Here is a 26356-nt window from a genome sequence, read left to right as displayed (position 1 = left end):
CTTCTTCCTGCCTTCACAAACATTCTATAATTTATTACCTCTTCATGTAATTCTCCCCGTCTCTTGCAACTGCAGTTCTCTAGTGCATATTTTTTATAAGAGAAAATTAAAATAAATTACTTTAGCTCAACCTTCCTTCTCCTACCACTTAAGTTTGATTTCTTTTTTTTTAAGCACCTTGGGTGTAAAGCCAATGCCTTTCTGCAATCCCACAGTGCCCTCACCAAGTGATGTAGGGAAAACAGTTCTAATGTACAATTTGGGAGATCTAACACAGTATAATTGAGATACACAAATACTATGTAGAGTTCACATTATGGAAGGCTATCATTTGCAGAGAGCAACTATTGCCAATCTAAAGCTAAAATATTACACATTTATTAAAACATATGTTGTGATTTGAGGCTATTTCAGCAGAAATTTGTCAGTAATGATAATTCACATTTTTCACATCTTTACCCTATGCTGTGCTAACCAAGATACTTCAGCGGAGGGGAGGGGATAAAAGTAACACTGCCTGTTACCACATAACTTTGCCAAGTGTAACAGCAAACCAAAGCCAGTTTGATGACCTTCACTGAACAGGTGCAGTTTGTGGTTGGTTGTTTTTAGTGTGGTGTTTTTGTTTTTTTTTTTTTTTAAAGATATTTGTGCTGACAGTTTTATTATAATGAAGTACACTCCACCCTCACAGCTTCAGCTATGGGAGACAAGCACTTTGCAGAAATGAAATTACTATTGCAACAGGGTTGCTTATGACATTGTTTAATACAAAAAGGAGCCAGGACACAGTACATTGATAGGGGTGGAGTGTATCATATACACAGAAGAGGGATATTACTTCTGTTCTGCCATCTGACATTGATGTTGGAAGAGGGGACAAAAACAAATGCATTTTCTTTCCAGTACTGAAACATGCAGACAAAATGCTTATTACAAGTTGTATGCAGCTCAAGAATAATTAAAGAGAATAGACAGCTCTAGAAATGCCCCAGTATACTTAGCATGTTGAGATATTTTTTCAATATATATTTAATACTCTGATCTTTCACTTAAAAACTTAGAATTAAGCAATGAGTGAATGGGATCTGAAATACAGACAAGGCATTGCTCACATCACATTAAAAGGCATCTTTTAAATGCAGCTGTGGATTTCTAAACTTAGACTGAACAGGATTTTTAGTTGCTTAGAATTTGAAATGAAAGATGAACTTGGCCATATTACATCTATTTTCTTTAAGTGGAATTGAAAATATGCAATGAATTGGTGGTTCAAGAAGGCAACATGCAAAATTCAAACCTATTTGTTTCTTGCAGGATTCTATTGACCTGTGCATGAAGAGGTATTGAAGCAGTGGTGCAGTGAGAATCACTACAGCGATACAAATCCACAGCTCAAGCATGACATCCTAGAGGCTGGACCTCTGAGGAGCAACACAGTATACTGTTCTCCAAAATACACCACTTCCTTTAACCAATGAAGCTCAGGAAAACAGCTGCTCACCAAGTTTTTTCCAAAAGGAAAGAAAAAAAAAAAAAAGGGGGGGAAGGTGGGAGGATGGAAGAGGTGGAACGAGCTTATGCATTATGATGACATTTAGCAGAGAGCTGCAAACAGAAAGCAAAAACAAATACTTTAAATGTGATAGATTTCAAGCAGAAACATGGAAGCATTTTCCCCTGTTAGCATCTTGACAGAGTTGGCTGGGACAAAATTTGGGTTGCAGCTACAGTCTGGTTCAACAGGGCTGAGAAACAAAAGAAAGAGGCATTTGCCCCTCTGCCCCTCCCAACTCCCTTCCCTTCCCAGTCAGCAAAGTATGACTGATGCTTTTGGTTGGCTGCAAGGCAAATATTAGCTAGAAACTCATTTAGCTAAATCCACATCCATGGCCCCTGCTGTTTAAAACTTATCATGGATTAAAGCCATGAAATAAAAATTTAAAAAAAATTTCAATTTGAAATTTTATTGGTGTGTTGCTAGAATGGTCAACATCAATCAACAGGAGAGACTTTGTCCACATACTGTGAGAACAGCCTTCCTGCACCTCCCCCCTTTTTTCTTCCTCTCTCTTGCTCTTTCAGCATTAATGCTATTAAAAGCCAAACAAAATACTGGCTATGGGTGTAAAGAATGCTGGTTTTCTGGAATGTTGCCATGGATCCTGCTTCCAGTCGCGTCCCACGGAAAGAGGGTGCAGCCTCCTGTTTCTGTGGCAGGCTGGTCTCCCTGGGCAGGGCAGAAGGAAGATCGCTGTGAACCCCTGCTCCTCCCTACTCCTTCCCATCCACTATAGCCAGGTCTTTGATCACCCTCAGTTTGCCACTGGCATCGATCCTGCGCTTCTCGCGTATTAGATCCTCCAGGCTGTGGAACCTCACTGTGTGCACCTTGTTCTCCGCCAAGTGGATCTTGAGATAGTATTGCTGCTGGTGCTGGGTGCCGGCAGCAGCCTGCAGTTCCCCCCCGGCTTTGAACTCCCTTTTCCCGAAGCGGCACCAGGCGGCAAAGCTCTCGGAGTTAGTCCAGCAGATCTCGTCGCTTTTTAAGCCCAGGTGCCCGCAGGCGTTTTGCACCACCAGCTCAGCCACCAGCGGGCGAAAGCGGTACCAGCTATTCACCACCCGGCCCACGTTGCCCGCGGCCGCCTCGTACAAGCTGTCCTGGCGGATCTGCCCCTGGTGCAGGTGGATGATCTGCCCGCTGCCCACGTACACTGCCCAGTGCGGCGGCGGGTGCTCCGACGGCCCCAGGTAGAGCAGCTCCAGAAGGTCCCCCGGCTTGCAGAGGGCAGGCAGGGCTGACACGGAGTAGACGCTGAGGTCCCCGGCCTGGGGGCCACTGCTGACCTTGGAGAAGATGCATTCCTGGCCGCGGAAAGCGGAGAACTGGGTCTCGTTTAGCACCAGCTGGTGGTGGAGGTGGTGGGTGGGCGTCTCCTGGCCAGGGCTGCCGGAGCCCTTCACGCTGTACTTGTCTGGCTGGCCTCGCTCGTCCAGATCCTCCTCCTCATCCGAAAAGAAGTAAGCCACCCCGACGCGCAGCTCGTCTTTCTCGATCCCCGAGGGGTCCCCGGTCGGCAGCTCGCTGTAATTCAGGTGGGTGATGCGATCCAGTTGATTTCCCATCAATGACAGGACGAGCCGAGGGCAGGAATCGCCGGATCTGAAGGAAGGGTGGGGTGGGCAGGGACAGAGAGAGCAAGAGAAGGGGAGCAAGGAAAGAATGAAAGAAAAAAGATAATCAGTGCACATACAAAAGATTTCAGCCATTCCGCCCTAAGCCCTTATCCCTCCCCCACTCCTTCTCCCCGCTCTGTGCAAGGGAGTAACTCCCCGTGCGGATCTTTCCCCCTGCCCTCGGTGAGCGGGGCAGGGCAGAGCAGAGCAGAGCCCCGTCTTCCCGTGCGGGGCTGCCTGCGCCCCGCGGTCCCGGAACGCTCAGCTCCCGCCGCCTGCTAGCTCTGCGCGGGGGGACGGAGTTGGCCCGTAAACCCCCGCTCCGCAAGACGAGAGGGCTCCCGGAATAGGGAGGAGGGCCTGATCCATAGGGTCCCGAGCTCTTCCCTCTCCCGAGTCGAGCCGCGCTGGGCAGCGCTGCGTGCGGGAAGGCGGCTTGAAGAGCACACAGCCTCGGAGCTGACACTCCTGCCTGCGCGATCCCTGCAACCCGGCCTGAACCCCACAAGGAGCAAGGCGAAGAGCAGGCGATCAGCTCACCCCACCCCGGGGTCCCTCTCACCCCCTCCGTACCCGTGGTCGCCCAGCGCCAGAACCCCCCTCAAACTCCTTTAAAGTCGTCCTGTCCCCATCGGCGCTGCAGAGGAAGCGAGCCCCGTCCCTCCCCGCTGCACGCCCCGCTCCGCTATGGGCTGCCCGGCCCCTCCGGCGAGCCTAAGTACCGGCAGCGCCGCTCCCGAGCCCGCCCCGGCCCCGCTCATTGGACACGCCGCGCGGCGCCCGGCGGCGGCGGTGAGGCCCGGCCGAGCAGTGACGCCGGGAAGAGCCGCCGCCGCCGCCGCCGCCACCGCCACCGCCGCCACCACCGCCACCACGCGGGGGCCCCGACCCCCGGCCCCTCCCCCGGCCCCAGGGCTGCGGCACGCCGGCGGCTCGGTGTGGGGGGGCGGGGCTTCCCGGGGGAAGGTAAAGAGCGCGTCCACCGCGGTGTGCCGCTGCCAAGCGACCCTGCACTGAAAAGAAATAAAGGGGGGGGAGGAGGGAAAGAAGGCATTTTCGTCAAAAAAATCCCGCCCCGGCTTCAGCTGGAGGGTTGTGCGTGTCCAAGAGTTGCTCCGTTCTTCGAGGCCGCTGGTGGGATGCCCGTCACCTAACTTCAGCAACCTCAGGTTGTGTCTGAGCAGTCTGAGCTGTCCTCGGGGTTTCCCCATAGTCAGCAGAGACAGGCATTTCCAGAGGGCTGCTCCTCCCGCCTGTTGCAGGACCTATTTTTGGAAGGCGTGAACTGCCTTAAGAAGGTGACTGCCTATTGCCATCACCTACCTGGGACGTTGAAATGTTACATGGTGGATGTTAAGTGAGATGACTCTGTCTTTCCGTACCCGACTGAAGCAGTGATTGTGAGTTGTCCTCAGACTAGAGGATGCGCTATGACTTGTCTGAAGTAAAAGAGACTGCCTGACAGAAGTAGTACATTTCTTCCTAAAACGTACGAAACTAGAATCTGTCATCTATAGTGGTTAGTAGCAACACACACTTTTAAACCTCATTTTGCACATTATGGAAACGGAACTCAGGAATTATTAGCTCATTTGACCACCGTTTCCATGTGAGGCACTGCCAATGCTTCAGTGGGTCCCCTGGCTTACAGGAGGAGGCAGGCAGGGCTGGCACTGAGTATCCGCTGAGGTCTTGGAGACTGCCAGCCTTGGAGAAAGCGCATTCCTGGGGGATTGTAACCTAGTTCTTCTGCGTTCCCACTCTTGTGCACTACTCGTGTGAACTGAGAAGTGAGAATTTAAATATTTTAAGATGCTTCATGAAAAAATCTAATGACATTCTTTGGTTCATATGTGAATCATATTAAAGTACATATATACATACATATATGTGAACCATATTAAAGTACTATTGTCATCTAGAAGTACATTTACTACTTTCTTCACACTGGAAATAGTTTTGTGATCTAGACATAAGTATTTCTGCTTTCAGTGGTTTTGGATAATATCTCTCTTCACTGCTGGCCTTTTTCCAGTCTCCAGGTTTAATTAACTGAGAACAATAATGCCATTGCTTTATTCTCATGATAGAGAGACATACATGCTTAAATAAATACACTGAATTTCAGTTTCTCAGGGTACAGTTTGTACCCCTAAGTACATATGGGTAAAATACCGAGTTTCTTAGATAGATGTGTTTACTTTGAATGACCCTTTTATTTTTCCATTCAAATATTTATATGCTTTTCTAGAATGACTTTTTTTTTTTTTTGTTCTCATTATTTTTTTAATGTATGCAAAGGCATCACATCATAAATGGAAGAGAAAAAAGGGTGTGTTTAGTGATATGGCATTCAAAGACTGACATCAGTTATCTTTCACTGTGGCAGTTATACTAATCTGTTGATGGTTACAGACTTCCCATGTCTCATAAACCCAGGGGCTGCAGCCTTAGACTCACAGGAATTAAGCTGATTTATAGCAGCTGATTTATAGCATGCAGGGTGTGTAGAACTAGAAAGTGAATTAAATAAATAAATAAATAAATAAATAAAGGATTCTAATATATGCATTTAAAAGTTTCACAGGACTAAGCACAATGGATGGATGTTATTAATCTCTGGAATTGTGTAAATGCTTTTCTAATGATTGTCAGAAATTGTATGTTCTTTTATGGCATGACCTTCACCAACTGCAACATTTTAAATTAAGAAAGCACTATAGTAGGTTTAGAATTAAGGCTGTAAAACAGTGTTTAAATATTTCGATTCTTTTTTAATAACTGTTAATGTGCTTCATTGTTAAAGCTAGTCCAAGTTGAAGGCCATTTTCCGTAGGCCTTCATCAACAGTTTCTGTTTTCTAAACACTTTACATTTTCCCATTTAAAGTCTTCATCTTTTTAAGTTGCACTTGCACAGTTCACACTTCCCACGTTTGCCAATCATCAAGGCTACGTGGAGTAATTTTTAGGTAGTTCTAAACAAATGAAACATTATTTCATCTTTTCCATGCAAAATCGTGGAGAACAGACTGCTTCAGTAAACTGTAGGTGCAGAAGGAAGGAGTCTGGGTCTAAAGAAGACTCTGCACTTCTATCTAGGTGGACTATCTCCTGCAAATTTTAACCATTTTCTTTGTCTTCCATGCTTTTGCAAGTCTGCAGAAAGAGGGTATTCCATGGCTTGCTGAAGCACTTATATTCCCTTATAATCAATCTACGTCTCTCCATGACCTCTGTTCCACATACTTCCAACACCCATTTTGGCATTTCACTTCAGTTCTCTTGGCTGCACACTGTCTCACCAGTGCTTCATGCTCTACCTCCACCCCTCAAGGACTTTTCCCCGCAGTTTCTCTTCAATCTCAATTTTAAATTATGAAGTGTCAAGTAGTTGCCTTAAAAAAACCCCCATAATCCCCTCCAACCCCAAACTTATAAGCATACTTCTGTATAACTGTGATCAAATAACACTACAGAAAAATCATAGAGATTATGTAAATCAGCTGCTTGAAATAAAGCTCTCAGCTTGAAGGCTTCTGTCAATGTTAGAAGATGTCACAAAAGCAGTACCCAGTGTCCACAGAAGTGTATTTCCATGGCCTACTGGAGATGCTTGTTTTGCCTGAGCTATTTTAATTAATACATTTATCATTTCCTTTAGATGTTTTACTTCTGAGAGCTCATGGAGAATTATTTAGCAAGGTAGTGAGCGCAGGCTTGGCTGATGTCAGACTGTGGCACTGGCAATGCAGTGTCACTCTGTTCACACTCCCACTGACCAGCTTCCTCCTCGTTTACCAGGGTCATAATCTCTTCATGCACCAGGACATGGGGATTTGCCATGTTGCTAGCCCTAATCCATTGTTAATAACCCTAATAATTTTTCCCTCTTTCTGAGCAGAGGAGAGAAACCCGATAAAATCATCATCTCTGTTTCTGTCCTGGTGTGCTGTGAGGGAGCGAACCTACATTTTTCCACTGCTATTTTTCCCTTTTGTGCCTTTTTCATCCTTGGCATTTTGTCCCTGTTGCATTTATGTTTAATTTAATACAGTGAAAACTCTTAAAATATGTAACAAAATAGATACCCAGTAGCTTATTTTTTAAACCTTATTTTTTAAATGTTCTTATTGTCTTGCCTTGAGCTGAGCTTTGAAGCCTTGGATGCCTGTTGCTAAAATTGGAGCTGAAACCTCTGTTGATTTGAATGAGTGGATAACATTTGTGTAGAAAAATTTAGGAATAAATGTTGCAATAAACAACCAGAGATAAAAAGCCCTGATGATAAGAGTGGGAACTTTCCCATGTATTCTAAACCTTCTCTAGATTTTAGAAAGACGTTCATGAAATTTCTGTTAACATTGCATCTCAGATGCCCAGAAACTCACCTGTTTCAGATTGCAATCTGGTCTGCCTGCAGGCACCTAGACATAAAGGGTACCAGGAAGGATCTTTGCATAATACTCTCTAGAGTGGTATACTCCATGTGTGTTTCTTCTGTGCTTATATCTTCATTAGAGCCTCAGAGTACCTAGGGCCTCAGAGACATAAGACGTTAGTTCTTTGAGAAACCTGTGAACTGGACCACAACTGATTTAGATGGTAGAGGATCCAAAACAAGGAAACCTCATCACTTTTCAGCTGTTAGAGAGCAGCAGGGCAGGGGCAGGGTTTGGGAAGCTGGGGGTCACCTCACCCCCAAGTGCAGCCCCCAAGTGCCCTGGCAAAGGGAGCAAAGCTGGGGTGGGGGACTGGTGCCAGGAGAGGCCCAGCCAAGAGGTCACAGCAGCCATGCAAGGCCATCCCAACACAGGCAGCCTAGCCTAGGCATGGGCTAGAGCTTCAGTGCAGCTTCAATGCAGCTCCCAGGTCAGGGGCTGAAGCCCCATCCAAAGCTTCTCAAAGCTCTTTGTCAATAACTTTGCTTTTCTCCCAGAAATCTTACCCAAGATTCGTCTTATCAGACCTGATCTTGAACACAGGCAGCAGACCCTGAGGAAATGAGGCAAGAGCTTGTAGATCTTGCTGGTGTACTCAGGGCCCTGACAGTAGCATCATATTCATTCACTGAAGTATGAAAGAAAAATAGCTGAGGGACTAGATTTTCATTTAGATGTCTGTCTCTCTACAGTAAATGTAAACTGAATGCATAGGCTTTTTTTTTTCTTTTTTTTGGGGGGGGTGGAGGAGGTTAATCTTAAATTACCTACTCAAATATGCAAAGAAGCTTTCCTCGGGATTACAACAGGATGCTTTATGAACTTCTGAAGAATTGGATGTTGATGAGCATAAAGTTAGATCAATTAACAGTGAATCTTATTACTCGATCCTTGTATTTCCAGGGCAATCTCCTCCTCAGTGTGATTTTGAATATTCCTAAATGCTCTGACATACCACTATTTTCTTAGAGAGACAGAAAAAACAAAATAACAACAACAACAACGCCATCTAAGCATACATGACTACAGTCAAACAGGAAAATTTGCTTATTCATAGAAGAATATTTATACTTGTGCAGGTTCAGGAACATAGTCTAAAAGTTTATACCATTTACATAAATTTAATTTTATTTTTTATCTCTATTAGGAAATAAAACTAAATATAGTTAAGCCTAACCAAGTGATTGTAGCCACAGAATCTGTTTTTCAGTGGCTATCTATTTGAAAGCTTTTGTAAAGTAACCTTGATCTTAAATTTCATATATTAGTTCAAGTAGGTTTGATATAATAGAAGAATTTTTATTCATGGTTTGTTGGTTTGTTTGGGTGGGTTTGGGTTCTTTTTGGGCTTTTTTTTTTTTTTTTTTTTTTTTAGTTTGGCTGGTTTTTTTCAATAAAGATGCAATTTCACATTATATTTAATCATGAATAAGAGGATTCCAATTTATAGTGAACTTTAACCCTAACTACCTACTTCTTCAACTTCTTTTATAGCTGATCCTGTGATCATATAGTTACAGGTTGAGTTTAAATCTACAGCACTGCTGTAACAAGGTGTTGAATATGTGCCAGATGAAAAACATCTTTTTTAAAGGTGTTGGCACTCTGTAACTGGTACTCTGAAATTGGAATAGTCACAAGTATTGGTCCTTTCTGAATATATGATTTTGACGCGACTTTAGTAAAGGTGATTACATTGTTCCTTCTGTAAAAGGAGGGTGATAATAGCAGCCTAGTAGGAAAATTCCCATAGTCTCCTCTAGCTCTAGCTACAAACAAGTCTAAAATAAAAATGACATTATCATGTTTGTACAGGAAACAGTATCTCCAGAAACTAGTGTAGCTTCAGAAAACAGGCTGACAGGGGACAAAAAAGTAAATAAAAAAAAGTATTTGTAGCTGTCTCCTAATGCAATCTTATTAGGTGGACTACTGTCACATGGCAAATAAACTTCTTGATGTCTTTCTTCAGCTAACATTTGACAATGGCAGGCAGTGCTTTCCTAATCAGTTTTGTAGGCTGGAAACCTTTTTAGAAATATCTGACCATAAGGAGCAAAGGTTTAGTTCTTAAAAAAAATGGCATTCTGAATCTCCACTAATGATGTGTTCACTCTGTCCCTAAATGACCTAATGAGAAATACATAATAATTACAGAATCATAGAACAGCAGGTTGGAAGGGACCTCAAGGATCATCTGTTCCAACCTTTCTGGGAAAAGCATGATCTAGACTAGATGTCCCAACACCCTGTCCAGCTATGTCTTTAAAGTGTCCAGTGTTGGGGAATCCACCACTTCCTGGGGAGATTATTCCAATGGCTGATTGTTCCCAATGTGAAAATCTTTCCAATTGTGTCTAACTGGAATCTTCCCAGGAGTAACTTGTACCCATTACTTACTTCTCGTCTTTTCCACGTGACTCCTTGTGAAAAGGGAGCCTCTATCTTCTTTGTAGCCACCCTTTGAATACTGGAACATGGTGTTAAGGTCTCCTCTGAGCCTTCTTTTCTCTAGACTAAACAAAACCAGCTCTCTCAGCCTTTCCTCATATGGCACACATGTATCTAAGTGCATATTGCTTACTTTATTATTATTATTGTTTCTCAAGCTCCTGAAAGACAAAAGGCAAAATGGTTTCTCCAGTATAAGACATGAAATTTTATTTCATTTTACCTTTAAAACTAGAAAGATTGTCCACTTTTTTTGTTTTTTTGTTTTTTGTTTTGTTTTGTTGAAAAGCTGTTGGCAACCTAAAATTCGCCTATATGTATTATAACAGGGTTATTTGCTCAGCCCTGTCCTTTTTCATCTGTGTTTTGGAATCCTTTATTAGGTCATTGTTCTGTAATGGCTTTCTATTAGGATTCTGCTCATTTTTAATAACATGCATGATATTTCTGCTGCCCTGAAAGACTCCCATGAAAATTAACTGTTTAAATAAAATGAGCACCCAATGCTTCTTTCTATTAGGCTAGTTAATATTTGATAAAATATTTTTATCTGTGAGGCTTTAAATACCACAACTCCAAAATTACTTTCTAAATATTATAAGCAATAGCAAATACCCCTTGACTGAATAGCAAAGAAGAAATTCAATCTGTTTGACAGGTGCTATTCATAAACTGTTCAAGCTTCACTCTCATGGTTTATGATGTCAGCTGAACCCTTTTGGCTGAGTTACAGAATGAGATTCAATGGGGGAATCATACCTTGCTACATATAAATACCTTTTGGAGTTAGCCTCTATTTTTCTTTTTCAAATACAGAGCCTGATCCTGGAGACCTAAGTAATTCAAATTTTACTGCCAGGCGAGCATCATCCTGCCTACAACACAGAAAAGGCTGTCATGAGATACATGCGCACAGTTTCCTTTGACACCGATGAAACTGCTGTGTGCATTCAAAGGAAGAATACAGCCTTAGATGCTTAGAAATGACAAATTTATACAATTAGAATTCATTCAGTTTGCTAAGGTGTGTAAGTATTGAATAAAATAATTGAGACTGCACTGTGAGGCTTTTGAAAATAAGTTTCTGCTCAAAAAAATTGAGTAGTCCAAATCTGTAAATTCAGTAGTATTTACAGTAATAATTTCCAAACAACATTTTTCTAGCATCTAAACTCAACCTTGGGTCTCAAATACAAGTAGTGTCTATTCCTGCATATCATTCTTCCAGCTAAAAGTCTGTCTGACCTAATTAGACTCACAGGTTAACCCTGTTGTCTTCATGCTTTTTTTTTTTTTGTGATCATATCCATACTAACCTATTGTTTATAAAAGTTGGCTTTTTTGGGGGTTTGGTTTTTTTTTGGTTGGTTTGTTGGTTTTTTAATAGATTTAGTGTACTAAACTTTAACCAACTACTTTATGTGTAATACATAAATGAGTGTAGACTATGGCTCATTTTACTTAACAGTGTTGTTCCTTCAGTAATAACAGAAGGAAAAAGCCATGCAAAATTTATGTTTAAGTTTAGAAGATGCAGCATGACTTGAATATGCCTGGGCTAAGCTGCAAAAGGCATGTGTCATGGTTTAAGCCCAGCCAGTAACTCAGGACCACACAGCTGCTCGCTCGCTCTCCCCGCTTCTTGCCCCCCACTCGCAGAGGGACAGGGAGGAGAATTGAAGGAATGTGAATCCCATAGGTTGAGATAAGAACAGTCCAGTAACTAAGGTATAATACAAAACTACTACTGCTACCACCAATAATGATAATGATAAGGGAAATAACAAGGGGAGAGAATACAATTGCTCACCACCTGCCAACCGATACCCAGCCTGACCCGAGCAGCAATCTGGGCCTTCTGGATGACTGCCCCCCAGTTTATATACTGGGCATGACGTGCTGTGATATGGATTACTCCTTTGGCTGGTTTGGGTCAGGTGTCCTGTCTTTGCTTCCTTCAGCTTCCCGTGCCCCTCCTCACTGACAGAGCATGAGACTGAAAAGTCCTTGATCAGAGTAAGCATTACTTAGCAACAACTAAAACATCGGTGTGTTACCAGTGCTGTTCTCAGACTAAAGTGAAAAACAAAGCACTGCACCAGCTGCTAAGAAGGAGAAAAATAACTGTTACAGCTGAACCTAGGACAACATGATAGTACTTTATCTTAACTTCTTTCTCCTCCCCCCCCCCCAAAAAAAAAGGAGAAAAAAGGCAGAAATTAATGTCGTTTTTAGTAAAGAAAAAATTGTACTGAAAAGGACAGAAATAAAAAATCTGGTTTGAGACAAGTCTGGTGTTGTACCTGTTTGTTTTACTCTCCGCTGTGCTACGAATTCTCTTAGTGACCCTGGTCATGTCACTGAGATCTCGGCTGGTGCCATCAATTGTTATTTAAAGAACTAGAACCACTCTTCTGATTTAAAACACGCACATGTTGCTCAGGTGTGAAAAATCTGGGTTCAGTGCCCTGTGACCTGAGTTCGGTTCTCCTATTTAAACAGTGGTTTAAATCTCTCTTTCAGTTTAAGAGTATCTGCTAGTTAAGACACACCACAGGCTATCTCTTTACTTTCCAGTCATCATGTTGTAACCTTGCCCTTGTTAAGAAAATAATTCAAGGAAATATGAACAAAATTTTTAACTAAGTGATTAGAGTACTCACCTGAAGGCAAAGAAACCTGGGTTTCTATTTCTGTTGCTATAGTTCAAAGACTATTTAATGTAAAAATGGAAATAGCCTTGACATGAGAATGTTCCTCCAAAAATAGGTGCTTTATTCTTTCCCACAAAACAGAAAAAATAACTGGATCCTACTTTCCTGATAGCTGGTTTGTGATCTGACTGCTGATTACAAGATAGGTGGTCAAGTGTCTCACTATTTGTGTCAGGCATGTCTTAAAATCCCATGATTTTGTGTTGTGCTCAGGCCTGCAGTGGATGGTTGGTGTTGCTGAGCACAGCACAGAGCCCCAGGGAGGACCCCTGGGAATTTAGCATGAATTCACAGCAGGTCACTGTTGATAGGTGCTGTGCTGCTTATACTCAGGAAACTTCAGGCATGCCTGTAATGAGAAACGCTAACCTCTTGTAAACTCAAATCTACAGTCTCTCTTGGGTTTAAGTGCCTCCAAGTTTAGGCAGCAGCTGCTGCTTTGCTTTTCAGATTACAGTTTTCTACCTAAACATCTCCATTTTCTCCAAATCCTGCTTGAGATGTTTAAATCCGTTATTGACTCTATCCCTTAATCTCTGCTCTGCTTACCTTTCCGTATGTTAATAGGAATATTTGTACTTCTTTCACCTTCCTTTACCTTCTGTGTTGCCTGATAGCAGTTATATAGGACAATGGCTGTCTATTTGTTCATAGCAATTCTCACAATTCTGTTTCTTTTGGGCACAGTTCATACCTTTACTGGGATACAAAGTTGTGCTAGAAGAGTTAGTTCTAAATAATATAGGGAACATAGCTGTTCTCTACTAGGAAAAGAAAAAAACAAAAAATCTGTGGGAATGACAGATGGTAATTTAGGACATGAAAGAGTAGTGCTACAATGTCAGTGCTGGTCTAGAGAGACTGTAACACTGTTAATGAAACAAATGATGTTAACAGTTTTCTGCAGGGGACATACAAGTGAAATGCAACAAACATGGGATATGAAAGTAGTGTCAAACAAAAATTAATTTAAATGATATAACTGCATGCTCATTTCATTTCAGTTACCTGTTCCCTGGACCATCACTGATGTTCCACAGAAAGTGCTATAAGAATTATATTATTTTGGATGTCATCAAGTTTTGGGGGTAATAATCCACAATATGGGTAAAAATCTGGGTGTGAAAGCATGGCCCATGCAGCCCCTGTGTTGTATTTGAAGAGTATGACCAAATTGGTAATGATAAAAGACCTTGAAGACTCTGATCGCTGGGATAAGCTTGAAGAGTTTGTTGTTCTGTGGCCATTTCATGGGGAGAAATTCAAATGAGGCAGAGATGGTAACCTCATGAGCAGAATATGATGAAATTCATGATTATACACTCCTGATATGGACAGTGATTCTTTTAGCTCAGTTTAAAAAAGTTGCTTATGAATCATGCTGCTTACCAGACATTAAGAAAACCCCAACCCAAACAAAAATTGAACCTATGAAGAGTGGGATTTTTTAAACATACACTTTTTTTACTTGGGGAAAAAAGAGAAGTCAAATATGAAGCATATGCAAGTGTAAAGTGAAATTTTCTTTTGAAAGATGAGAGTCTTTTTCTCCCTTAATTAAAAAGACTAAATGCTAATGTAAAAAATATATTTAGAATCTTCAAAAATGCTGAATATCTTTGGGCTGAAAGGTTGTTGAATTTCACTTGGACTTGAAAAATATTTCTAATGATTGTGTAATATATTTCTTGGTACACAGAGTATTTGCCAAAAGAAAAAAAAAATCTAATAAACCATCCTGACAGTAGCATGTGAGCTGGGTTTATGACTACAATCATACGTGATATGGACACATGAAATGCTTTTCCAAGACCAGAAGCAGATAATCCCTTGCCACCCCAGAGACACCTGTACAGAACTGGGCTTTGATAACCTCCCTTCACCAAATATGATTAAGCCTTATTATGTGGCTAGTTGAGGATTACAGAAATAAATGAAGCTAATAAAGAGGAAAGATTCTGCAAGGAACCAATTGTAGTAAATTAAACTGAAAATGGTGTAAGTCACGTATGTTCATCTCAGCTTTAACTGGGATCATGGTTCTTAGTAAATTATTTATTTGCCACATTGTTTCTTTTTCTTTTCCCTTTTTTCTTTTTTTTTCCTTCTCTTTGCAAATAACTTACGAAAAAATAGCTGTTTCATCAAATGTATCAATTGGTCCAAATTATTTTGTTAAATAATTTCCATGAACGGAAATTGCTTTTTGTTTTCAAATAAATTCTTGACTATTACTTTTGCTTGTGAGCAGAAACTTGTAAAAAATATGGTATGAAAATGTTTGGGGCACACAATTAAAATTCCTCTCAAGTCCTCTATGTAAATGAAATAGCAAGGTAAAGCCTGATCAGTACAAGATAGCTGGAAGAAATGTGAACCCAAACAAATCCAAAGGAGAAATAAACTACTATGTTTGTTAAAAGAAAATTATTAACCCTTGGAAAAAATGTACAGAGAGTAATGCAATGCTTGCAGTACCTGATTTTCAAAACTGAGTGTATTTTATGGAACAGTCAAATAAAGTAATTGATTTCCATATAGTCCAAGGAAAAATAAAAAGAAACACTTTCACAGATTCATTATCTAATCTTCACCCTTCCTTAGCTACACGTCTGTGAGTACAGGTAGCTTACATATGTTGTTTTGAAGGTCTCTATAGTTCGAGAGTCCATAATCTCCCAGAAGATCTATTTCAGCGCTTCACTATCCTTACCATTGTATTACTATTTTCTAATATTCTAATCCTAATTTCAAAATTTGTTGCAGTTTAAAACCATAATTTCTTTTCCCATCTCTTAGGTCATGGAGAATAATTTATTCCTTTTCTCCTACTTGCAGCCTTTTACATATTTGAAGAAATTCCACTTTTAACGTTCTCTCTCTCCTTTTTTTTTTTTTTAAGGTTAAATAATCATAATTTGTTAATTTTTTCCTCTTCAGTTATGTTTTCTAGAATCCCAGTTGTTCTATTATTCTACTGAGCTCTCTTCAGTTTTACATCTTTCACAAACTGTGGTGCCCAAAATTGGAAAAAGAAACCCAGCTGAGACTTTAACAGAGCAGAATAGAACAGAGGAATTGTTTACAGGCTGTCTATTTTTACCTTTCTTTGTGGTCTTATACCTTTTTGCAACAGAGTGGCATTGTTGATACACATTTAGATTGTCATCCAACTGCACTTTTTTCTGTGAAGCTGTTACATTGTCATGCTATTTCCCGCATCCCTCTTTCTGACCTTAAAATTTTGGAATCTGTGAGTCTTGTTAGTAGCTACTACTTTTGTATTCTCCTGGTAATTATATTCACAAATTCTTTCATCTTAGCAAAACTCTGTATCAATAAATGTCTTGTTGACAGATTAGTCCATCTGAATAAACTAAAAGACCCTGAAGAGAAGTCAAACTCTGGAGAGAGAGTTTGAATAAGATTTTAAGTAGTAGATCGTCCTCTACAGAGGAAAAAATTTACTTGCTGTAGCTAATGTCCAGTCATTAGAATTCACTGAATCTTTCTCCAGGTAAAATTCATTTTTTAAAATGGAGTGAAAAAGGAATTGTGAACATAATCAGTGCAAAAGACTTCAAGAATGGAATATGTATTCATGGAAATTATTAGCAATGGTTATTCATCTGTATTCCTATTCCTAGGCAATTCAGATTTCCTGAAGTACAGTATTTCGAAGGACTAAGGTTTAGCAGCAGGGGTTTTTTAGTGTCCTAGACTCATAGAAGTAGTAGTTGGAAGGGATACCTTGTAGTTCATCTAATGCGCTTCCTCTTCAAAGTGAGGTTAATATTAATCCTGGATCTACATCTGCTTTTTCCAACTGTGTCTTAGAAAGGATAGAGATTTCTCCACAGACTGTTTCAGTGCTGTACTATCTGCTGTACTATAGTGAGAAAGTTTTTCATAATGTCCAATTTTAGTTCCTCAAGCTGCAACTTGTCGCAGCTGCTTCTTGTTAAATTGTCCGCCACTACAAAGAAGAATCATCTTTTTAACTGCTCTTCTGGTAGTAGGCTGGTTTTGGATTGTCCCTTAGCCTCCTTTTTGCCAGACAAACCACATTTCTTGTAGGACATATGTTTTAGGCTCCCGAACAGATGGACTCTTTCCAGTTTCCTGACATTAATTTTGAGCTTTGGAGCCCCAAACTGGACATGGTACTCCAGTTGCAGCCTTGTCAATGCTGTGTAGACTGACATGAGAAGTGCTAGCTTCACTTTTCCTAGTGTAGCCCAATACGTACCTTATCTTATTCATGCTGCCAGTGCATTTCTGCTCATATTCTGTTTGATACCTACTGTAACTCTCAGGTCCTTTCAGGGAGGTGCTACTTAGCCAGTACTGCTGCATGAGTTTATTCCACCTCACATGCACAACTTACTTAGCACTTCTCCACCTTGAGCTTCACAAAGCTCCTGTTGATCAGTCTTCAGTATTCTCAAGGCCCTTAGATCTGAATATGTATCATCTGGTGTGTCAAACACTCATTCAGAAAAAATTTCCTGAGGAAGCATTCTGCCTCATCATCCCAGAGAAGTTATTGAACTGCGCTGTCACTGCTTTCAAACCCTGCTTGTTTCATCACCAACCTTTAGACCTTGAGCCACTGAATACTGTTTTGGAGCCCAGTGGTGCATCCAGTTTTCATCCAGTTAACAGCCTATTTATCCCACCACACTTTCTCAGCATCCAAACAAGCATCCAGTGGAAGGCATTGCCAAATGCCTTAGAGAAGTGAAAGCTGGAGCAACTGTTACCCCTTTTCTTCCCAGTCAGTCATTTTGTTACAGAGGCAATCAGGTTGGTCAGGTATGATTTGCCTTTGTATATCTGTGCTAACTGTTCTTGATTGCCTTCTTGTCTTTTGCAGGCTCATAAATGTATGCTAGGAGGATATACATCTTCCATCCCACCAGGGACTGGGCTCGGTGTGTCCGCCTGATGGTTCCCTGAGTTGTCCTTCTTATCTGTCTTAAATATAAGCCTGGTCTGTCACTGATGTGATTTTTAATAGTTATTAAATAACTTTATAATTACATCAGCCAACTCTTCTATGCCCTTGGGTATCTTTTCAGGCTCTACAGATTGAATTATCCAGTTTTTTAAGTAATCCCTTGCCTGTTGCTACCCAATCATTCTTTCCAAACCATGCTGGTATGAGTAGAGGGCTGGGAACAGGCTTGCCTAGTAAGGGTGAGGCAAAACCAAAGTAAGTATTTCAGTTTCCCTGGTCATTCATTGCCCAGTTATCATCCCCTTCCATCAGTATTCACTTATTTGTTTGCTGGCTTAATTTTTCTCTATTATCCTCTCACCAAAATAGATACCTAGGTTATCAAACATGTTGAATGCTCCATTACTACTTACTTTAGCAATAATGTGGCATCTCTTTATGTCGTGGTTTGAGCCCAGCCGGTAACTCAGAACCACACAGCTGCTCGCTCACTCCCCCCCTTCCTCCCCCCGCTCCAGTGGTCTCACTATCCGCTAAAAATGACCCTGCTCTTGTGGTGTTCTGTGGGAGAGACCTAATATTAATAAGCTTTATGATACTCAAAGTTCCAGCAATAAAGGGGTATTTCGTGTACTCCCTGAACCTCTTTTTGCCATTAGGATATTCATTAGCTACACAGGAGATTTGGTCCTTTGCCTTCTAGTTTGGGATCTGATTAACATTGTCCTGGTTCAGCCTTTCCCCCTTAGCCATGGGCAAACTATAGCAAATGCTGTGCAGACCTTGCAGACCTGTGATGTGCAGGAACAATGAGGGATGAAGTGTGCTCATTCATTCAGTTCGGATGACACCCACAGCTGAGTGAAGTGCAGCATTCTCAGTCACCCTGAGGCCTAGAACATGTGCAATTCTGTGCACAGCACTGAGAACTGTGTCAGGTCAAAACAAGTTCTAGCAAGCTTTTTTCCAGTATCCAGACATGGGTTTGTAATTTTCTTTTCAAGTCGTTAGAACTAGTCAAATTTCTATATGTTTTTTTGAGAGGTGGCAAAAAGGACCCTGACTGCAGTTGTGACATGTGGGCTTCAAAGCATGGTTTGGCTTTATAAAATGAGGTAGCTAACGCATTTTAATGTTAATTTTCCCCTAAATAAAATTCCCCCAAATGACAGAGTTGTTTGATTGAATGTTGCCCACTAAAGAAAAACCCTCAGGCAAGAATCTGTCATAGAAAATATAAGCCCAAATAATTCATATTTTGCAAAATTATAAGCTATGAAAACAGAGATTTGCAACATGAAGTGTCAGGGATCCTCAATAGTACATTTTGCTACTGCCTTCCTGCAGCAGTAAGTTATGGGTGTGGTATTGGATATTTAATAAAATTCTTGAACTTTTTTTTTTTCATAAATAGGTGCAAGAATTTGGTTCAAAAGTGCTTTAGATTTGTGTAGTTTTTTGTTACAACAGCTAGGAACAAAATATCTGTAATAAAGTGAAATGGCAGTCTGAATTCAGAATGCCCATGTTTTTGTGTTTTGATGTCTCGGCTTTTGTGCTATTTTTATGTTGTTTCTTTCATCTTTAATTTTACCAAGAGATTCATATTAGATGAATTATTAATCCCTGTAACACTGCCTTCTTTTTTTCTGCACAGTATGAGAGATTTCTGGCTTGAATAGAAATAATAATGTGTGAGATTATTTTCTACATTTAATATGTGAATAAACAAATAAACAATGTGGATTTTCTAAAATCTCCATGCACTGTAATTTTCTTCCAAAGATTTCACCGATGCATAAGGACTGAGAGGCATGAGCAATCATCAAAGGCTTTTAAGCAATGATTTTGGTTGTGTACTTTATAACCTGAGAATTCTCAGCATGCAGCACATTATAACACATAGTGCACTGGAAAATAAACAGAAAAGTGAAGTGTAGTAACTGGACTTTCCGTAGGAGCTTGACATAGATTAAATGAAACACAATTCTTCCAACATGTTGATGAACTGCAGAAAAAGCAATTAAATGTCTCACTGATGATGGTTAATGGGAGCAATTAGAGAATGTGTTTTGAAATGTGACTGGTACAGTTGTGATGCTTGTGACTGAGAGAGAGAGGCAGGAGGAAGGGGAATAAGGGATTGTGAATAGACAGCAGAAATGGAGCCAATTTTGGGAGCTGTGTTTTTTTTGGTTGTTGGGTAAAGGGGAAGCTGATTACAAATAGTATTCTATTTTGAATTAAAATGTGTATTATATTCTTTTGATGGTTTTATTTATTCTGTAGACAGTATCACAGCTGCACAAATTGGTCAAAGAAAGGGAGTGGTATGAGGTGATGAAAGTCCAGGCTTAGCATTTCTACATAACTACAATAAAAAGGGATCTCATAGGGCTTCTACAGCGTTGATCACAGTTAGCAAAGTCATCTGATGGTTGTCAGGCTTCCATTCAAGCTGGGATCAACAATAATCTACTTAAACAGAAGATTAATACAGAAGGAGTATTTTGGGCCCCCAATCATCAGCTGGCAAGACATTTCTGTGTAAGGTAGTGTAATGACTTTGTAGCTGATGTCTTTTCTTGTATTGGAAACAATGATAATTGTGAGGGTTAATGTTTCCTAAAATATGTAAGCAATTAGAAATCAAAGTCTCATTTACAACAGTGCTGTAGGACTTCTCCCACTGGCCTCCCATAGCAACAGAGCTGTGATGCTGCTGTAGGTGTGAAAGAAATACAGTTGCTCCTGTGTAAGTCAGCCCTGAAGCTGGAAGTACTGGGAGGTATGGTGGAGCCCCTGTGACCAGCCCCTTTCTACAAAACCCAATTAGAATCTGGAAGCAGAACTGGCATGTCCTCAAAGCACTCTGCCCACCCCAACAATAAAAACCCCTCTATGGTTTTGGGTCTGTTTTTCTGGTTACCAACATTCAGTTCATATCTCTCTCCTATTTGTGTTCATAGCTAGAATTGAGAAGGGCCTATGTTAACAGCGTAGCCCCTCTTCTCTCAGCATGGCTCATATCCTAAGGTCTGCTGTCAGTTGGGGTGGGCCCATGTGGCCAGAGTGCCCTCCAGAGAAGACCAGTCACTGGTGCTTCAGAGCACAGCACAGAACTTTAAAGTGTGTTCCATGTTTAAAAATATCATGAAAACTAACTTAAATTATAGTCTTAGTGAACATGTGTGTTCATCTAAAGCCACCAGAATTGCTGGGTTTCCTTTAGCAATGGTAAAGCATAGAGAAATTAAAGTGTGCAATAGTTTCATTTGCTGTATAAATGTAATATATCACCGCAGATATTCGACTGGGGTTTTTTTTCCAGAAAAAGTGATGGGATGATTTGGAACGCTCATGAAATGTGGTAATTCTTACAGTTTGGTTAGAAACTGGCTAATACTAGTTTAAACTGAGAAAAGAGAATAAATGATAATGTTTTTTAAATAACATAGTTTAAGCAACACAGTTTCAAACAACAGAGGTAAACATTGATGTATGTAAACTAGATTCTTATTTCAGTCACCAGTTATTATAATTCCAGCTTAAATTCAAGGAAACCAGAAGAATTATTTCAATTTATAATGGTTGTAGGGCATCTGGCTAGGATAGAGTTAATTTTCTTCATAGGAGCTCATATGGTGCTATGTTTCAGATTTGTGGTCAAAACTGTACTGGTAACACACTAATCTAGCTTTTGCAGAATGGTGTTTGCACAGCATCAAGGCCTTCTCTGCTTCTCACTCTACCTCATCCTGGAGAATAGACTGTGGGATGCTAAGTAGGTTGAGAAGGCACAGAAGTGGGCAGATGACCCCAGCTAACCAAAGAGATATTCATTACTGTATAACATCGTGCTCAACAGTAAAATGGAAAAGAGAAAGTTTTAGGGAGGGAGGTTAGCCACCTTTTGCTCGGGAAATGGCTAGGCATTGTTGTACCCATGGGAGATGGTGAGTGATTCTCTTTGCAACACTTGTGTTTTTGTTTGCTTGAGGTTTTTTTCTGTTTTCTGCTGTCTTATCCTTCATTTATTAAACTTTTTTATATTTTTATCTTGACCCCTAAGTTTTCTTGGTTTTATTCTTCATTTTCTCATTCCCATCCCACCGGGGAAAGTGAGCAAACAGCTGTGTGGTGCTTGGTTGCCCACCAGGGTTAACCCGCAACAGGCAGACTGTGGCAGATCTGCCTTGTTATGAACTTGTTTCATGGGAAAGTACTAAATGAGTGTAAAAGGTCCACGTTCTGCTTTGGAAAGATATAACTTACATTACAAGGCAATGGAGATCAGTTCTGTTGGTTTCAGCAAAGCCACTTCTGACTCAAGCTGTTCTACTTGAGATGAGATTACTGTCTATTAAGGTTTCATTTAGACTTACTCTCACTGTACTCCTCAGTGAAAATTATTTCACAACAGAAAACAAATGTAATTAATTAGATATAATGCATGATTCATAGAACAGCACCTGCTGTTCCAAGTCAGGACTGAAAAACACTAGAAGTGTTAACATAATGTGAGACAAATGCTGAAATGACTGTAGTGCCAGAATTTTCAATATATGTACATGCATTCAGCGTGGTATATGTGTATTTAAATTGGAATTTAGCAGAATTATTATCAAAGTTTTAATAAAAAATGTAAGTACAATGCAGCTGGTCCTGGTGCATCCTGTTCTTGGTTTTGTTGTTGTGGCATTCTTATGCAATAAAAAAACACTGTTAGAAATGTCCTCTTCTTAAAATTTTAATAGAATTTAATCCATAAATACTTCTCTAAATGCCTCTGTTTTACTAATCATAATCAAATATATTCACTGCAAGAGTCATAAAATAGATGAAGCAGTGAAAATGTTTAGGGAATGTTAGAACTAATAATGATAATGATGCTACTAGAACAGTTGGAGCACAGCACACAAAGACACAGGAAGATATTACAGTAATCTCCATGCACTCTACGCAGAATCAGTGGTATTCCAGGATTGTATAACTGGTACTACAGGCTGCACTGGAGTTGGTGTCTACCTCTGGGACTGGTTTGTGTTAGCAGAGCCAGAAATAATGTAAATGTTCGTTTGATGTTTAGAGCACTTCCTCTCTCAGCATTTTTTCTCTTTTCTGACTCTTTATAATGCTTAGACAGAAGCTTTTTTTTTAATCATTGTCTTTGTCTTTGGTCTTTAGCTTCAGTTTGTGAAAGAAAGAATGGTCATTTTTTCTTTTCTGTTTGGAGGTGCAGTACTCAGCAGACCAGCAGTGTTATACCACATCAGGTCTGAGTAGGTCATTCAGAGCTACAGAGCTGTGCTGCTGACTCACCTGGCTGTTAGGTGTTAAGTGCTTTTACAGAAAGGCACTTAATATGCTGACCTCTTTTGACAACCAACTCAGAAATATAAACAAATTTAAATTTCTGAGTTGGTGAGAACTGAAGAATAAAGAATAAATCCAAATGGAATAAACTCTTGGCAGGAAAGAAGCAAAACTGGCGTTCAATAGTTTGTATTTTTTAATTCGTAGTGGGTTATTTTGGATGACTGATTGTATGTATGTTGCATTCATGAGTGTGTGTGTTCATGTGCATGTTGTTAGGAGCCCAGAGGAACTGCCACCAATTTACAACACATTTTAGCTGATATACCTCCGGAATTAAAATTTACAAGCTGAGCTTTGCTGGAATTTATTGATAATAGCATCATTAACAAAATTAACATCAAGACCAGTTATGCTGCAATATGGAAGATGGTTGAAAAACCTAAATAGAGTAAATCATAAATAGAATAACTTTGTTAAAAAGACAGAACCACTAAGGAGGTGTTTGCTGTGAATTAGGTGTGGCCCTAACCCAGGCTGGATATCTTCCAAAATCACCATACATAGCCTGGTGATACCCAAGTATCCATATTTACTTTTAGCTTAAAGGCACCTGTGCACCTGCTGTGAAGGCTGTTTTGCCATGTAGAAATTAATCCTAGGCTAGATAATGCATAATTAACTAATGGTGACCTATACTTCAGAAGATCATCACTGCTGATATTGTCATAAATAACTGATAAACAGACAAATAATACAGTAAAAAGTTAATTAGTGCACAGCACTATATTCCTCAGGAAGAAAATAGTGTGTTTCAAAGACCCCGTTTTCCTAATCCTGATTGATGATTCCTTTTGAGCTTAATAACAGTTCAAAGCTGGGATCAAAAACTGTATCCTTGCTAATGCCTTGAAGTTATTGAGTTATTGTGTAGAGTATTGTAACTACCCTAAAGTAATGATCAGTTATGGGTTTCCTGCTTTGGGGTGGTTTTTTTTTTGGTCTCACTGGTATTTTTCATCCATGCCACAGGACAAAATGCTTGGGAGAAACAAACTAATCAATTATGGTGTTTAATATAACAGTAATTCAAACAAATTGAGAGGTTCTGGCAAGAGAGACAATGTACCTGTTTGAAAGAGAACTGGAAATAAATGAAAAGTCAGTGAAGACAAGGGATACAGGGAAATGCAAATCTAAGTAATAAAGCAAAATAATGCAAAACATGAAAACACACACAGACATGCAATACCCAACAGCAGAATACCCCATATTCCCATGCTACTGCTGCAGTGGTAGTATTTTGTATTTACTTGTCTTCTGCTCTCAGAAGTGAGTATATTTAATGCAAGTTTCTGTTCTAATTATTTAAAACATGTAAAACTACCAAGTTTCATTTTGAGTTGAGTGGATGTATCTGTTCTTTTTCTGCCTAGGGCCGCCTTCTGCTCCTATTGCAATCATGGATAAAGTTCTCACACAGCAAATCTTGGTATAGGATTGGGACTTGGAAAGAGTACTAAATAAATGTAAAATGAATATAATCCAAGAGGTATTATTTTTAGCACTTACTCATCTAGAACGGAAAAAGAGAGAAGGGTTTCAGTGTAAGAAGAGAAACAAAATCAACCAAATCAAACCCAATTTATTTTTGTTGGTTACAAAACTTTTCCTCTTCCTGCTTAAAAACACGCCAAAGACTGGAACTTATATTGGCTTTGACCGTGAATAAGTCTAAAAGCACGGTGGTTTTTGTGGTGTAGAAAGTACTTAATCTCTCAGTCTGGGTCATTGAATTGAACAGGTTAGAACCTGTGCTGTGCTCTGAGTCGTAGTAGAGCACAGGTGTGTGCATATATGTGTGTACAGGTGCCTGTGCTACCATCCCTCCTAAATGTGTCTGGGGTTGCCTAGGGGCATGCTAGGTGGTAGGGGCCAAAGCTGTACTAGTGAGAGTGCTGACAATTAGTATGGATTACAAGAATCCAGTACCCATCTGTGTTCTCCCTCTGGTTTATCCAGTCATGTAAGCAGAGTCCTTGAGGTCACCTTTTTGCTGCACAGGAAAGCGGTGAGTCGATGGGACTTTCCCAGTTGCTAATCAGTGCACTGGAAGACTACACCGCAGAGAAGACAGTAACAGGTTGAGAAAAGCAGACTAAATAGCAGAGGAAGGTCTGAGAGACAATGTTCAAGACATCCCTCAGTCAGCTTTCTGTCTGATGGCTTATCAAGGGGCATTGAAAGCATATCTTACAGTAATTTACAGGGACATCTCAAAGATGTTCTGGAAGGCTGTGATCCAGCAGACTATCATATGCCAGCAAGACTGTCACCAAGTGAAAACTAATGGCAGCTACAGGCACAGCCTCCCCTCTGCAGCACTGGTACCACAGCTTATGCAGATCATGGAGGCTACGTATGCTGTTACAATGACATGAAGAGATGGACAAAGAGAGGAAGAAGGGAGAGGTGGTAATCAGATGCTTCAGAAGACACAGATGTAATTTCAGCAAGAAAACATATGTAGCTTTGTTGTACACAATGATACTGTACATTCAGCTTATATCTGTGAGTAGTTGGGGGTTTTTTGGCTTCGTAGTTGAACTGAAAAATTGGTCAGAGAAATAGTTTAGTGTTGATGTGCCATTTAAGGGTTATTAAGATGTTTTGTGCTATTCATTAATTGTGTCAGAATAAATATTATTTTAAAAAGCATTCAGCATAAGATTTTTAACAAGGCTCTTTCATTAAAGAGTAACTCTTTATTCTGAAGCTTTAAATTTCTCAGGTGAAATTATTTGCTGTGATTTAACTAAATTGATAAATACTTTCCGTTCTCTTAAAATGACAATTTCTTTCAAATTTTGTAAGGGCAAAAGTGATGTGTTTGGTCTTAAGGAAGATTATGGCATGCTAGCGAAGCCTAATAGAATTACATGGCCTGTAGGCACTCAAAGTAATACATATAATGTGAAAGCTATAACCAAAGTTAATTTGATTCTGGTACATTAAAAATAGACAGTTGTTCCACTTCCTACCCTGTGCAGTGTGTGGCTACTGAACCCTTCTAGATGCAGATGCAGAAGAGTGGCTGCTTGCAATTTTACTTCTTTTGTGTCTTGAAGTAAGGAATGAGTTCAAGGTTGGGCTTACAAAGGCTAAAATTTGTTCTTTCAGGCAACTTGTGAAAATTATGTATTGTGTATTATTCCTGAAATGCAATCCAAACAGGTCAACACAGCCAGACTATCCTGTAATCAATTTGCGTTTAATATTTTCATGCAACTTTAA

The 26356-nt window shown here is 40.2% G+C and overlaps 1 protein-coding gene and 1 long non-coding RNA gene across 2 annotated transcripts in view; one reads left to right on the top strand and one right to left on the bottom strand.

Annotated features, from left to right (window-relative positions):
• Window positions 1-749: 749 nt before the first annotated feature.
• LRATD1 (LRAT domain containing 1) lies at window positions 750-3869 on the bottom strand. Its single transcript, XM_030490588.1, has 2 exons — window positions 3754-3869; window positions 750-3166 (listed from the first exon to the last, which is right to left on the bottom strand). Exon 2 carries the CDS (start codon window positions 3127-3129, stop codon window positions 2275-2277), a length of 855 nt encoding a protein of 284 aa, XP_030346448.1. The 5' UTR covers window positions 3130-3166; window positions 3754-3869; the 3' UTR covers window positions 750-2274.
• The window catches only part of LOC115609856, a 66679-nt gene continuing 43118 nt past the window's right edge, over window positions 2796-26356 (top strand). The window contains exon 1 of the long non-coding RNA XR_003992012.1: window positions 2796-3099. This is a non-coding gene — a long non-coding RNA (uncharacterized LOC115609856). The remainder of the gene's footprint in view (window positions 3100-26356) is intronic.

The sequence above is a fragment of the Strigops habroptila genome, chromosome 6 (assembly GCF_004027225.2).
Source record: "Strigops habroptila isolate Jane chromosome 6, bStrHab1.2.pri, whole genome shotgun sequence".
NCBI lineage: Eukaryota > Metazoa > Chordata > Aves > Psittaciformes > Psittacidae > Strigops > Strigops habroptila.
The sequence above is the reverse complement of the archived record's forward strand: the minus strand, read 5'-3'. Positions and strand labels throughout refer to the sequence as shown.

Coding starts and splice junctions, on each gene's coding strand:
- LRATD1 (XM_030490588.1), bottom strand. CDS start 3,129: ATGGGAAATCAACTGGATCGCATCACCCACCTGAATTACAGCGAGCTG.